Genomic DNA, 15,874 nt, shown 5'->3' on the forward strand with positions numbered 1-15,874 from the left:
TCGCCAGGGTGGCCTGCTTCTGTACTTATCCAGCTGATCAGTGGGAGACTCTTTACTGCTATAGCTATTGGTCTCCGAGCCTGACCCATGACACATACATTCAATAACCATGTGATATATTAGCCGTTTAAAGTGACTCTATTATGTAAGAAAATATAAAGCAAGAACGTACCCGCAAAGTGAGGAAGGAATACTTAACTCACCACTGAACTCCACTTTTTTTTTTAAGCAAGACTACACATGCTCTTTCTAGTGGCCTACTGTGTAGATGACAATTTGTCATTGTATTTTTAAACATATATAGATAGACATTCAATTAAAAGGAACCAGAATATTACAACTTTTTATACAAATTTTAGCTATGAATTTTTGCTTGATAAGAGTTGTTTTATTTATCAGAAGAAAAAGGATCCTGACGCCAGTGATGAGGAAGATGAAGAAGAAGAAGAAGAAGAGGAAGAGATAGACCCTATTGAGCAGATTCTTTCTGAAGAATTTCCAGAAGAAGAGGAGGAGGAGCAAGAGGAAGAAGAGCAAGAGGAGGATGCCATAGAGAGAATGAAATCTGAGATTGGAGAAAAATGTGAAGCTGATGGTGAATCACTTCAAGTAGTAAAGGTAAGGAAAATACTCCTGTACTTTTTAGTTTTTAGATTTCTAATAAATAAGGTTGACTTTCCTTACTGTACTTGCAATATTTTTAAACTCCTGCATATTATCTTTACCTCCACTTCTCAGTTCTTTCACATTTTACTTGACACAGCAGCTCTGTGACCCAGTGGAGGCCCATCCATAGGGGGCACCCGGGAGCCCCCCCCCCCCCCATGTAGTAAAAAAAATAAAAAAATAAAGTAAAAAAAATAAATAAAACATTTTTTTTAAACATGTCCCTTTAAAAAATATATATATATATTTTTTAATTTCCCTCCCTATGGGCACTGTATCCTGGCGCCGGGCGTCGGGCGCAGTGCAATATAGAAGGCTCCACGTCTATGCAATCACAAGATTGCAGACGAGGCACTTCATTTGGCCAAAAAAAGCGCTCTGTGGCGCAGCTGATCACGCCACAGCTTCTGGCGCGATGGACTGGCCGAGCGAGTGCATAGACTTGCACTTTGAGTGAGCAGTGGGCGGTGCTTCCGACGTCACTCAAGGAAGTGACGTTGGCACGGCCCACCGCCGTTGGCGCCGCCGCTGGTACCCCCTCCACATCCACAGGGTTACTATGGTGTTCGGCACTCAGCAGCATCCCCCCACCACCCCCTTGCTAAACAAGATTTTAAAAAAGAGTGCTATTATTGGTGGTCGGCATACACCCCCCCCCCCCCAAAGAAGCTTTAAAGAAAAAAAAAGAACCCTTTTTTAAAAAAAATCTTGTCTAAGGGGGGTATGCTGCCGACCACCGATAATAACCCTTTTTTTTAAAATCTTGTTTAGCGGGGGGGTTAACGCTGCCGACCACCAATAATAATCCTTTTTTTTTAATCTTGTTTGGGGGGGTATGCTGCCGACCACCGATAATAATTATCGGTGTTTGGCAGCATACCCCCCCAAACAAGATTTAAAAAAAAGGGTTATTATCGGTGTAGATATGTGCGATTTACAGGTTGTAGATATGTGCAATTTACAGGTTGTAGATATGTGCGATTTGCATGTTGTAGATATGTGCGATTTACAGGTTGTAGATATGTGCGATTTACAGGTTGTATATATGTGCAATTTACAGGTTGTAGATATGTGCGATTTACAGAATGCAGATATGTGTGATTTACAGGTTGTAGATATGTGCGATTTACAGAATGCAGATATGTGCGATTTACAGATTGTAGATATGTGTGATTTACAGGTTGTAGATATGTGCGATTTACAGAATGCAGATATGTGCAATTTACAGGTTGTAGATATGTGCGATTTACAGAATGCAGATATGTGCGATTTACAGAATGCAGATATGTGCGATTTACAGGTTGTAGATATGTGCAATTTGCATGTTGTAGATATGTGCAATTTACAGGTTGTAGATATGTGCGATTTACAGGTTGTAGATATGTGCAATTTACAGGTTGTTGAATGCAGTTATGTGCGATTTACAGTTTGCAGATATGTACAATTTACAGGTTGCAGAATGCAGATATGTATGATTTATAGGTTGCAGAATGCAGATATGTGCAATTTCCAGGTTTCAGATATGTGCAATTTACAGGTTGCTGAATGCATATATGTGTGATTTCCAGGTTGCAGATATGTGCAATTTACAGGTTGCAGAATGCAGATATGTGCGAGTTACAGGTTGCTTTAGTAGAGCCATGTGTATAATGTGCAGCCTGGTATATGATGTGCAGAGCGCCGTGCATAATGTGAAGCCTGGTATATGATGTGTGATATATGAAGGGGTGTGGCTTATGAGAAGTGAGAGGGGCCAAATCGGGAGGGGCAGGGTCTTGCGCCCCCCATCCTAAAACTTCACCAGCCGCCACTGCTGTGACCATAACATAATCAAAATAATTATTCATACCAGCCACATTCTTAATTTCCAAATGCACGTGTAACTTGACTTCTCCATTTCTTTACTATACATTAAAGTGGAACTGAGCCACCTCAGGTCTCCAGGAACACACGCCATAATCTGCAAGTATGCACAATACACTTTTACATTATGGCAAATTTACCTCTTAGTTTTCCCTCCTCCAGTGTTCCCTCCTTCTTCCAGAGCAGCATCTACTTTCTTTGACCATTGGGTATAAGGGGGACTTATGATGTGATTAGCCAGATATTGGTGTCAAGATGTATCAGTCCCCCCCCCCCACTTCTTGGATAGAGTACCTACACCCTTGCTTTGTACCCACCATATTGAACACGTTTCCTGGCCAGAGATCCACTAATGACATCACCGGCCAGAGGCACTATGTAATATTAAATTCAGAATAAAGGAAAGTCCACACATGAATGAATTTGCAACACTTTACTGCAACTTTACATTACTTCCTGTGACATTTCACACTTGACATATTACCAAAACCTTCGGCATGGAACCCCATGTGCAAACATTCTGTAGGAATCATTTTAGTGCAGAGCAAAAGTACACATCTTTTAGTTAAGGCCATCTTTCTTCCATTCCTCTTCTTGGGAGCACCATAGGATTGGGACCACCTCCCCATGTATACTATTTCTCTAAGCGTTAGACTTTCCAGAACTGAGCCACAGGACCCACATCTGAGGGTCGGGGGGGGCAAGGTCCTTTCATTAGTATACTGCCACTCTCTTCCAAATGTCCCATCTATAGCTTTGCCCAGCTGAGCACACTGCCTGATGACATCTATTCCCAGGTTTCATTGTCCCTCATATTTAAGAAGACTCTGTCCAGAACTCTTGGACCATATGCACCATGCTACAAGATCTGCAGAGAAAGGTCAGGGGTAGATCTGTGCCACTTCACCTGGGAATTTAGCCCTACACAGGGCTCTTTGGATAAGCTCAGTACAGGATTACATCTGTGCAGCTTTGGGGTGTCTTGTTCCAATACCCCTTCTCACCGGGTCCCACCCATACTGGCATTTATATGGGCACTGACTCCACCCACTACATCACCAGAGGAGAGCTTTCTCTAAGTGGAGCTATCACCTTTTTAAAACTTTCCACCTTACCATACCAACAGAGCCATCTAGTGGCAGGCAAGCTAACTGTACCTGACAAAAGAGTGACCACTGATAATTTTTCTCCCTCACATGCCCACTGGAATTACATTGTCCTGCCACTAGAGTGTAATCTGAACTGTGCATGCTCCACAGGCAATCCTGAAGACTGACCCAAATGCTCTGCTAAATTTTTATCCAGCCAGGTTTGGCCTCTCACTACATAGTGTTGATACATTTAAAGGATACTTTACAGTCAGATTATAATGTGTTTAAATTGTTTTATCCCTGAAGGCAGAGATGTCATGTTTGAATAACAAAGGAAAACTGGTGCTAATAAAAAAGTTTTCTGGCTAATTAAAGTAATATATCTTGAAATCTATTCTAATGCCCCACACACGGTCGGACATTCCGACCATAAAATCCATCGGATCTTTTCAGATGGATTTTGGCTGAAACTTGTCTTGCATACACACGGTCATACAAAGTTGTCGGAAAATCCAAACGTTTGGAACGAGGTGACATACAAAACGTACGACGGGACTACGTAGAGGCCAGTAGCCAATAGCTTTCATCTCCAATTTTTTTCTCAGCATGCGTGGCACTTTGTGCATCGGAATTCTCTACACACAATCGGAAAAAGTCCGATCTGATTTTGTTCTTGGAAAATTTTAGACCCAGCTCTAAAACTTTTTTCCGTCGGAAATTCTGACAGAAAAAGTCAGATAGAGCTTACACACGATCAGATTTTCCGACAACATAATCCGATCAGACTTTTTCCATCTGAATTTCCGGCTGTGTGTATGAGGCATTAGACTTTACATTTAAGCTTTAAAGTTTACTGTAAGTAAAGAGGACCAGTGCTAGACCAGGGATCGGACTGTGGGGGACAGTGCTGAGGAGACGGTGAGAATTGCAGTTGGATTAAAAAATGATTAATTACATAATACACATGCCTGGGTAAAAAAAAAAAGGAATTGGGCTTTAAAGGCAATACACTAGTTGTTTCACACCAATAATTGTAAAATAATAAAATATATATTATAATTTGTAATATAATAATATTCGTACCATATTTTTTTTTTTTAAAATGACAGGATGAACTTCAAAGCCTAATGATACCATGCGTTACAGTCAATACAAGCCGTAAATTGCACATTGTGCATTTCCAGCTATATGAAAAACTAAAGAACCTGGTGGAAAATCGAGAAAGTCTCTTTGAAAAATGTTTTCCTATTAGCCTGTCCCTTGCAAGCAAGATGCTTCATATGTCATATAAGCATCCCAGTGTCTTTAGACGATGGGACCCTGTCAAGGTATTGTTAAATCAAAATAGTATGGTACATACATTTTAGTTTGCTGTTGTAGATTCTGTGTTAAGGAAAGTGTCACTTGCTATTATTCCTTTCTAGAAGGTGATATGATAAGGAAAATCTTTTTTCTCTGCCACCACTTTCTGCCTTCAAAGTCCTCCACTGAAAACCTTTGTTCATGTCTGTATATCTATAGATCAAAAATGTCAATGTAAGAACCCCAAATGTGTGTACTTAGAAAGTACCCAGGCCATTGCATCATCATAACAGCCGGGATATGGTATTTGTGGAGGAATCATAGGTCAACAATGGCAGACTTCAAACTTTCCCACTACACATTTTTTTTTACAGCATTAATTAGATGGGACACAGTTATATATATATATATATATATATATATATATATATATATATATATATATATATATATATATATATATATATATATAAAAGAAAAAGCTGGTTAATTTGCACACCACAATAAATTTTAAAACCTACATTGGGAAATGAAACTGAAATCGAATTGGATGCTAGGAATCAAAGCTCTGTTGTCTTTTAGCACCCCTTTTAACCTTCTTCCAAACAACGAGGCCCATTGCCAAACCATAGATTAGAGAAGAGAGATAAAGTAACTGTCTTATTGCGCTAATAAAGCGATTCCTGTTTAGCGCTGCCATAATGTCTATGAAACCTAAATTATCATGCTAAGAGTGCCCATAGACTTTAGATGATAGTTTCTCAATTCAAACGATCTAATGTCTATGGAGCAGCCTCAGACAGACTCACACAATGGTTTTGGAAGGAGATGGCAATTAAGTGGGTTAAAGTAGGCTATCACAATTTTTCCCCCAAGATAAGTTGGTGTTGGCACTCACTGCCACTTGGAAAGGCTCATCTCCCCACCATTCTTGGTAGCCTAAACAGGAACCCTCATAACGTCCAAGTGCTCCTCTCTAGGGAATTATTAGGGAGCTGTGCTTGTGTGTGTGACTGTCCTATGGTCAGTTTTATATAGAGGTGTTTGTTGAATGGATAAAACACTGGGAAAGAGCTAGATATAATTAGATCTGTAGTCACAAGCTATTGCTGAGGTAGAATAAATAAAACCTGTTGTATTGTGTTAGTGGATCTGAATTCTCACAGCTACATTTAACTGTAACCCTAGTTTTCATACCCCCCCCCCCCCGTTCCATAACTAGATAGCAGGAAGATTAAAGCTTTCATTTTTTTATTTTTTTTATTTAGGCTTTAATTTTTGGAAAAACTGAATCCTTGCTTTTATAGACTAAATTGTCTAACTAAACTTTTTTCTATTAAAGCTTAGCCAAGGAGAAGTAATACAGCCTTTGCAAAATCAAGAAAATCCTAATTTCCCTTTGATTTACCGGCAATTCATTTACTTTTTTTCAACAAAAGAAAACAGAAACACATTTATGAAGAACCCTATTAAATTTCTCCATCAGCCAAAGCCTAAACCCTCAGTGCCTATTAGAATTGCAATCATTGGTCCTCCCAAATCTGGAAAAACCACAGGTAAGGCCTTTAAATGTATAGCGATTAATAAAAAAAAAAAAAAAAACTAGTGGATTTGGCTACTGAAAACACCACTGTTTTATATGACCTTATGCACATGGATGTCTAGAGGCTTCAGAGCCTTCTTGTGTAAAATCCCCAGAAATTTCCCCATAGCTGCCTATACAAGTAATTAGTTGTATGCCGCTGCACACTTGTAAATTCCAATAGCTTTACATCTGCAATTAACTGTGTCGCGAATATACAGTGTATTTCCTGAGACATGAAAGTGGAGTGTTCAGGGAAAATATGCTATTAGCAGATGCAAGAGTAAATGCCTATGCAGAACACATTGGCATTTACACAAATTGGCTTTAACCCTTCTTTACTGTATCCAATGCGAAAAAACGGCTTCCACACAGCCTTTCTAGTGAACATGTTCCCACAGGCCCTCCTTCATGGTGCGCACATGTACTGCAGCCCTATTCATTCTTATGGGTGACCGATTTTCCAGCTGTATGTGGAATATGGTTCACCCACAGGAATGAATGGGGCTGTGGCGTGCTCTTTACAGATGGGCTGGCATAGACTTTTTCCCTAGAAAAACTGTACGGAGCTGGGCAGGACTGAACTGTGATGATCATTGGAAAAAAGAAGCAAGTGATCTTCACCTTGCTGGGAATTGATTAACAGAGTGGGCTATACTAAGGGATGTGGACCATTACATACAGAACAAGGTCACTAAAAGTATTAATAGTTCAAGAGAAACTTTTATGGACTATAAGTATATATTAGGCCTCACACACACTGGACGTTTTGCTAACTCTCTTAGACTCTTTTCCTCCGAGCAGCAGAGTCCTGTCAAAAAAAAGCACTTGACGCTTGTAACCATGTGTAACAAGTTTACAATTAGGCGCATCAAGCACTTGGGCATCAATTAATTTCATTGGCCTGAATAAATTTATTCTAGCCATTGAAATAATTAAAGTACAAGTGCTAAATGTGCAAACCGTTAACCCCTTCACGCCAAGGGTAAAACAAATCTTAATGCCTAAGCACAATTTTGTAACTTTGACATGTGTTCAACCCCATTCACACTGAGGCGCTTTACAGACACTATAGCGCTAAAAATAGCACCTGCACTGGATCGGTGCACTGGTAGGATGTCAAAAAAAGTCCTGCTAACAGCTTCTTTAGGTCTCTAACGTGCCCCTGCCCATCAAAATAAATTTTCGGCCATTAGCGAGAGTTAAAAGCACCGCAAAAGCGACAGTCAAGTGCAGCTAAAAATAGCAGCGCTTTACCGCCGATGCCTGGGCACTGTGTGTGTGAAAGTGCCCTTAGTAAAACCACACCTATCATCACACATTGTGTGTCCAGGTGGATTTTACCACGTTTTTTTCAGGACAATATAAAAACTGGCCCAAAATAGTAAAAAAAAAAAAATAATTTTTATTTATCTGTATATTTCTTGTTACTGCCATAACCTTCCACCAAAGAACAACCTAAAATAAATTCTCCTGCTCCTGGTGATCGCAGAGATATCACGTATGTGTATGTTATTTGTTGTTTGTACCAGTAGTACAGCCTAGAAACAATAGTCCTACCTAAAACACACTAATACTAATTAAAAACAAAAAAAAATCCTGTCCAAAAAAATACTGACCCTGGCCTCTGACCCTGACCTTGACCCAAACACTAACCCTTGCACTGACCTAGATCAAACCTTAATATAGGTTTTTTTTTTTTGTTATTATTATTATTTTAACCACACTTTTTTTTCTCTCTGCAAGGACAGAGGAATACAATTTATCGCTCTCCTCCTTTCACAGAGAGAGAAAACATGGGGCCAGGTTTCACAGTGACTGATCACTGTGATAGCCAATCAGAGGTTATCACACCAGTCAGGTGACTGGGAATCTGAAGTTTTGGGTCCTAATAGTTAGTATGAGGCACGGAGGCTCTCGGTGAGACCCCGGTCTCTGTTGCAGCATAAAGGGATATATGCAAATATGCGGCCTCATGGAAAAAAGCCCAGTCCAGTGGGGCCGCATATTTTCTTATGCTCAGCGCCAAGGGGTTAAGATGCATTTAGACACATCTACATGCATTTAGACGTGTCAGGAAAACACAGCTGCTCCTAGACGTGCTGGCAGTGAGGTTTTTCTTCTGCCTTTAAAAGCCTCTGCCTCAAAATTCCTCTAAAAGGCTAGGTTTACATAGGCTATCATGCAGGGGCGTTTAGAGACAGGAAAAAAAAAAACGCCAAGTGCCCCTAGGAGCAGCAGAATAAACCTCCAGTGTGCCTGTGGCCTAAGATGTGTTATAAATATAAAATCACAGATTAAACTGCAAATGTGTTTACATCTTTTCCAGTTTGGTAACATCTGTTCCTTCATATGTTTCAGTTGCCAACATGTTTGCTAGCATATATGGCCTACAGCGTCTGTCAATGGGAAATGCCATTCGGTCTGTTCTAGATAATCAGCCAGACACAGAGCTTGCATTAGACATAAAAAGTCTTCTTGTGAAGGGGTTAACGGTGCCCGATGAGCTTGCAGTCAGATGTCTAGAAGTGACACTGATGGATCTTACATGTAACACTACAGGGTAAGTTTACTTTACACAAAAGATTCATGTTTTCTTGCTTGATGTGCCTGACTCAATATAAGAACCTTGATCTTTTCAATATTTAGCCAAGCAAACAAATATTCACACTTCACACTGTACTAGGGCCTAATTGTACAGCCCTTGTACATTATGAAACATGTTATAGCTGGAGGAGTCTGGTGGAGTATCCATTGTGCTGTGTTCCTGTTCCTTGTTTCCTTTGCCCTGATGGTAATGGTGTGATCGAGAAACAAATGATTAGTTATGGACCTACAGCAGCATCTGTGAACGCCTTGAACATGAAGTCTCGGAGGAAAAATCAATGATTCAAAATGGATTTTCCTGAATAATTACTAAAAAAAATTTTGCAATAATGCCAGCACTAAAAGTGTTTGCTCCTTGCATTATACGTGTTTTTAAAAAGATCTTTTGTAAGAAAAGCTTTTGATGATCAGATCCTCCAACTGCCATCTGATGTTCATGGCTAGCCTCAAATATTCCCTATCAATGGGCTCCATTCACTAAAGCATATCTCATGAGGTATTTAGGTGTTCTGGCTCATTTTTGCCAAATATCTCATAAATAATGAATATATCAGTCACGAGCGTCTGCTGAACTTTTTTGGGGGGGGGGGGGGCATCATTTTAAGGTCATGTATTGCAATTTGCAATACAAAAAGATGTACACAGTGGTGTCATGGCACAGGCACTGCTGTTACCTGTGGTTCTTTAGCGATAGGCCCAGAACAGGCACTGGCAGCTGGGCAGTGTATTCTCTGTCGTCTTGGCCACTGCACGCCATGCACCTGTGACCTGTGGGAGGAGTCGTAGATCGGCATAGGCATAACATACATTTACACAGACAGAGGCAGGCTGAGGCAGCAGCCAATCACGGAACAGCTGGGTCATGGTGATGTTAAGCAGAGGCCTAAGTGGCAGAGCCAATCCGAAGCTCGGGCCGGGGGTGAGGAGGGAGGGACGGATGTGTAGTCAGAAAAGACTGAGAGCAGCCCTCAGGCCAACACCAGACTTGGAAAAAAAAAGTCTACGACTGCCGCGGAGGCAGCCACGGCGGCCATTGCAACATGGGGGCAAGTGTCTTCACTCTGACTTCAACACTCTTACGATTCCAGGGGGGCGATTGACCCCCCCTTGCCCTATGGTGCGGACGCCCATGATGTCAGTTCACTATGCCGTTATGTGGTATTCACCTCAAAAAGCAAAAACGCTTGTTAAAGTCACTTCACTAAAAAATAAATAAATAAATGCATGAGTTAAAGTGGCTGTAAAACCTGAACTGGAAGTGCTCTAAGAAGTTTGACAAAGTTTGAATTGCTTGGATAGATTATTGACGTATTGGGGCAGCTGGACTCTAGCAGCTTGTCACTACTGTTAATGTTGTGCATTAACCATTCATTAATAGTTGGGTATTTCTGCTTGCTGACTATTATAGCGGTACCGCTGTATGCCCTCTCTCCACCTTGCCCCCTCTTCCTCTCATCCTCCTGTACCTTTTATCTCCCTCTTGTATGGACCTAGGAAACATTCTTGCCTCTTGTACAGAGTGGCCCCTGACCCTCATCTTTTCGGGTCCCCCGCCAGCACAACTGGCATCTCCTCTCTTGCTGGTGTCCCCAATAGGAAATCGATTCCCATGAGAGCACCCGTGCGGACTGGCTCCTGAGCCAATTGACACAGACAGGTGACTTGGCTCCCGCTCCCCTTTGTCACTGGAGTTGATTGACAGGCTCTCTCTGCTATCAATCTGCCCAATGAGGAGGGAGACCTTAATCCAGAGAATGCATTAGGATTCTTTTCTTTTTTATTGTGAATTCCAAAAAAAGTTTTGAAAAACTCTATGAGCTATTTTTCCTCAGATCTTAAAGTGGAAAACAACTATGTGAATTGAGCCTATTGTATCTGAAGGTAAAAGAGTTGCTTTTTTTCTCTGTGTCTCCAAATGCATGTTTTGTGATCTGTTTTTAAAGTGATTGTAAACGATCACCTTGTAAAACAATCCATTCAGTTTAAAATATAAATGAAAGTCAAAACTTTGTGTATAGATATAAAAAACATTATAAATACATTTTTCCCTTTTTTTTATAAGTTATCACATTTACTTTGTTCTTAGCTGCATGAGAGCTGGGGGGATATGCAGCAGTACACTGAGCTTCCCAGTGAATATCTGAATGGCTACTAATGCTCCATACACACGATCGGAAATTCCGCCAGCAAAAGTACAATGAGAGCTTCTGGTCGGAAAATGTGATCGTGTGTATGCTCCATTGGACTTTTGCTGGCAGATCGGCAAAAGATTAAGAGCACGTTCTCAATTTTTCGGTCGGAAAAAGTTTGGATTGGAAATTTCCGATCGTCTATACAAATTCCAGCGCGTGAAATTCCTACGCATGCTCGGAAGCGTTGAACTTCATTTTCTGGGCTCATTTTCTGGGCGTTCTTGACGGTTAAAAGTTCAGAGAACTTTTGTGTGACCGTGTGTATGCAAGACAGCTTGAGCGGAATCCCGTCGGAATTCCGCCGGAAAATCCATCAGAGCTTTTTCTGACCAAAATTCTGATCGTGTTTACATAGCTTAAGACAAGTCTTATCATTGGAGGAGAGCAACCTGAGTTCCCAGCACAGCCAGAGAACTGACCAGAGCGTGTTCTCTGGCTTAGTGTGGTCAGTTTTTAATAGGAAAGCAAATGGGCTGGTGGGAACACCAGGGGTTTCACACAAAGGATGCAATACAAAGAGACCAGGAGACTTTCTCATACAAGTACATGGTAGAACAGGCACATATCAGGAATATGAAATGTTGAGTTAACAACTACATTAAGCATTGCCATTGGGCTCATAATAATCGCTCCCATCATAGCACATATTTGTGTGACTCTACATTTACAATTGTTTTAACAATCCTCACTAGTACTGAATGTGAACAAGTACTAAGGACATTTTCAACCCACTTCTAGGGTGGTTCTGGATGGATATCCAGCAACTGAACAACAAGCTATCCTTCTGCAAGCCTGCAGCATAATTCCTATAAAGATCTTTGAATTAGAAATACCAATGAAGGAGATTTTAAACCGAGGACAACTGGAGAAAAAGGAATCAAAAAGGTACCAGCTTTATGTGTATTATTTCAGTTCTTATTGATGGTGCTTGTGAATTCAGATTAAAATGCAGGCATTGCATCTATTATCCCAAAACAGAAAGTTTGGGGAAAGTTATCCTTATCTTTGAAGTTCGGGTAATGGTATAAAAGAAAATCATTATTGCTTGCCCCATGGGCTTGGAAATACTTATAATAGTGCTGTTTGTGGCCCTAGCTAATTTTACTCTAGGTATTAAAGCTTAAAATACAGGAGGCTTTACCTATTACTTGTGTGGAGGGCTTCTAATGACCACAGTAATGATACACAGAAGCCTCATAATCCACAGAAAACTTGCTTGTTCTATATAAGCTGATGTCTTTGCAGAGGACTATATCCTAGAATGTCACAGGTACACCCATAACTATGCAATTATATACCATAACATTCCATTTATTTATTAACATTTAAACATTTCTATCTTAAAGTGAATATCGGTAGGCTGTTTTACAAGGTGAGGGTTCACATATACTGCTCCTGAGCCAGTATATGTGAACCCTCACCTTGTAAAACAACCCATTCAGTTTAAAATAGAAATGAAAAGCAAACAATTTGTGTATAGATATAAAAACATTATAAATACTTTATTTTTTCCTTTTTTATAAGTTATCACATACCCTGTGTTCTCAGCTGCATAATGAACTTGAGAGCTGGAGGAGAAACAGCAGTAAACTAGTCTTCCCAGGAGGGACAAGTCAGCACAAGTCTATTCATTGGAGGAGAGCAATCTGAATTCCCAGCATTCCAGAAAACTGACCACTCTATGCTCGCATGCTTAATGTGGTCAGTTTTTAATAGAAAAGCAGATTTATTGGCAGGAACACCAGGGATTTCACATTAAGGAAGCAATACAAAGATAACAGGATACTTTGACATACAAGTATATGGTACAGCAGGTACATATCAGGAATATGACATCTTGGGGTAACATATTTTTTTAAAGGCATGATATAAAAAGCTATTGCTAATTGTTATGACTGATACATTCTTAAGATAGCCAAGTAACTAGCACTTTAATGGGGTCAGCAATGGCAGACCTTTTTACTTTCGATAAAAGTTTATTTAAAGGGGTTGTAAAGGTTCAGTTTAAAAAAACAAAACAAAAAAAACAAACATGTCATACTTACCACTTCTGTGCAGTTGGTTATGCACAGAGTGGCCCAATTGTTCTCTTCTGGGGTCCCTCAGCGGCACTTCTGGCTCCTCCTCTTCTTGAGCGTCCCGTCGGAGAAGCACTCTCCCTTGGGGCACTCGTTGCGGTCATGCTCCCGTGTCCTGCAGCTGCATCTATTGACACAGACAGCAGGACTCGTCTGTGACCCCCGGCGCCCACGTCATTGGATTTAATTGACAGCAGCAGGAGCCAATGGCTGCACTGCTATTAATCTATCCATTCAGGACACGAGACACCGGCCGGAGCTGGCGTGCTCATTCCCGTCACGGGAATTACGGGACTCAGGTAAGTATAGGGGGGGCTCTGGAGCGCTGCTGCAGTAAAAATAACTTTTTTTTTTTTAAACGCAGAGGGTTTACAACACCTTTAAATATTGAGCAAGTACATGTACAGTATATTTAAATTATCAGTTGTAATCATTCACTACATCACCTTATATTGCTGGTTTGTTTTTCTTTGATAGGCCGTACCCTGTACATGACAGTGCACAGATATTAACTGTAAAAAACTCCAATTATAAGCAGGAGATCCAATGTATTAAAGAATATTATATGTTGCAACATCAAAACTGGTGTGAAGTAGATGCCACACGGAGCAAATGGTGGGTGGCCAATAAAATCCGTGAAGAAGTCCGGGCAAGCATCGATCAAGTGCAAACCTACATGGAAAGAATAAGGGAAGGTATGTACACACTGGGGTTAATTTACTAAAACTGTAGAGTGCAAAATCTGGGGCAGTTGTGCATGGTAGCTGTTAGGAACTTCCCTTGTGATCAGTCAAAACTCCAGATGTATTTGAGAAGCAAACAATTTATTTCTGATGTGGCCCACAACAGGGAGACATGCTTACAGGACAAGCTGCAGAAAAAAGTCCCAACAAAAGAATATCTCTCTCTCTCCTCATACCCTACAAGAATAACACCTCTATGCTTCTATTGGCTGAGGGAACATAAATAACGTTGTCATGGCACAGGATGGCACTTTATTTGCTATTCATGTTCCGTACATTCTTAGGCTATCATATTTAGTTAAATCTAATGATTCTACAACTTACTATGGAGTTAATTAAGACAAAACAATACAATGAGTTAATACAATAATGTGTTCAGAAGTAAGCTTTTTAACAAATCAGTCTCAGGACTATTGTTTTTCTAATAGTCACACAATAAACATTTAAAACTTTTCTAACATTCCCTCCTATTTGTGTGACTATTTTATCTCAACACATTTCGATGAAAGTCCCTGTGTTATACACTTTCGGACTGTATGTCAGTAAGTTGAGCTTCAATGTCCACATAGGTCTCCTCAGAGGTAGAGAGGGTTTGATACATTGTTCTTGAGACTGCAGTTTCAATGAGTTTTTGTGAAAGTCCTCGAATACAGGGAATGCAGCAGCATCCGCAAGTGACCAAAACAGCCAAAGCCACAGCGATTGAGATCAAACATGATGTGATAAATCCAGTCCATTTACCGAACCATCCTTCAAGCCAAGTTGTGAATGGATCATTAATACCTGAGTTTTCCGCCAATTCATTCGATAGCGCAGTCAGTCCTTCCAAGGCTCTGGTCACGGTCCCTCCAGGAGCTGTATTGTAGGGATAAAGGTACAACACATGCTACCAAACATTTTGCATACCCTCCTCTTTCAGCTAAGACCATATCTAAAACCATTCGGTTCTGCCAGGCCATTAGAGATGTGGGGGCTAACTGTTCTGCTAGGCCCTTCACAGCATCCCTAGTATAGTTTACAAATCGTTGTTGGTTATAATATATATAATTAATCCAGTCAACATTTTTATTTATAGTCACCCACCAGAGAAGAGACTCAAACCCAGCTGTCACCTGATTCCTGGCTTTAAACTCATCCGGCACCCCGCAAAGAACCCCAATCTCATCTATGTAGATCTGAGAGTCAAATGACCCCAAGGGAGAGGTGTCCCTATGATACTGTCGGTCACTCTTAGTCCACGGGTATTCTGACAGGATTCTCAGGGGCATAGCCAGCTGGACCATAGCGCAATCCCCTTGGGCATTGGCTGGTAGTCTAGCTCGCAGTTTCTTATCCCCAAACATCCACCAGACATCAGCTCTCTGAATGTCATGTCCAACCCAGTCACCGTTGTCCGTGTTAATCCTCTCCACACAGTAGTCATCAGGCAGTGACCCAAGATCCACCGCGCTACGGGTCCCTGGGAGTGCAAAACAAGTAAAGTTGCCCGGATAAGCGGTAACCGCTGGAGGTATCTGAGGTCTCTGTACTGGGGGAAACAACAAACTCAATGTGTGACAAGTAGAATTTGTTTCAGGTTTATAGCTCTTATTATACAATTGCAACATACATTTTAAACCTTCTGGATCTGTATTGTGATCTAGAGGAAAAGGAACTGTTGCTAAATGTGGTCTGGCTCCGGCACAAACTAAACAGTTTTCCTTTTTCAGAGTTTTAACCTCAACCATTGTAACCACTCATTTTTTATTCT

The 15,874-nt window shown here is 40.8% G+C and overlaps 1 protein-coding gene across 3 annotated transcripts in view; it reads left to right on the forward strand.

The window, feature by feature from the left end:
- Positions 1–15,874, forward strand: part of AK9 (adenylate kinase 9) — a 160,781-nt gene that overhangs the window by 115,976 nt on the left and 28,931 nt on the right. For 2 of the 3 annotated variants that reach the window (XM_077487134.1, XM_077487132.1), the window contains 6 exons: positions 400–618; positions 4,730–4,948; positions 6,265–6,478; positions 8,866–9,067; positions 12,042–12,188; positions 13,859–14,076. In XM_077487134.1, coding sequence (XP_077343260.1) covers positions 400–618; positions 4,730–4,948; positions 6,265–6,478; positions 8,866–9,067; positions 12,042–12,188; positions 13,859–14,076 — 1,219 coding nt within the window. The remainder of the gene's footprint in view (positions 1–399; positions 619–4,729; positions 4,949–6,264; positions 6,479–8,865; positions 9,068–12,041; positions 12,189–13,858; positions 14,077–15,874) is intronic. The other variant, XM_077487133.1, reaches the window with a different exon arrangement.

Source organism: Lithobates pipiens, unplaced genomic scaffold, assembly GCF_037356315.1.
Source record: "Lithobates pipiens isolate NorthernLeopardFrog02 unplaced genomic scaffold, aLitPip1_a1.2 Scaffold_18, whole genome shotgun sequence".
NCBI classification, from domain to species: Eukaryota; Metazoa; Chordata; class Amphibia; order Anura; family Ranidae; genus Lithobates; species Lithobates pipiens.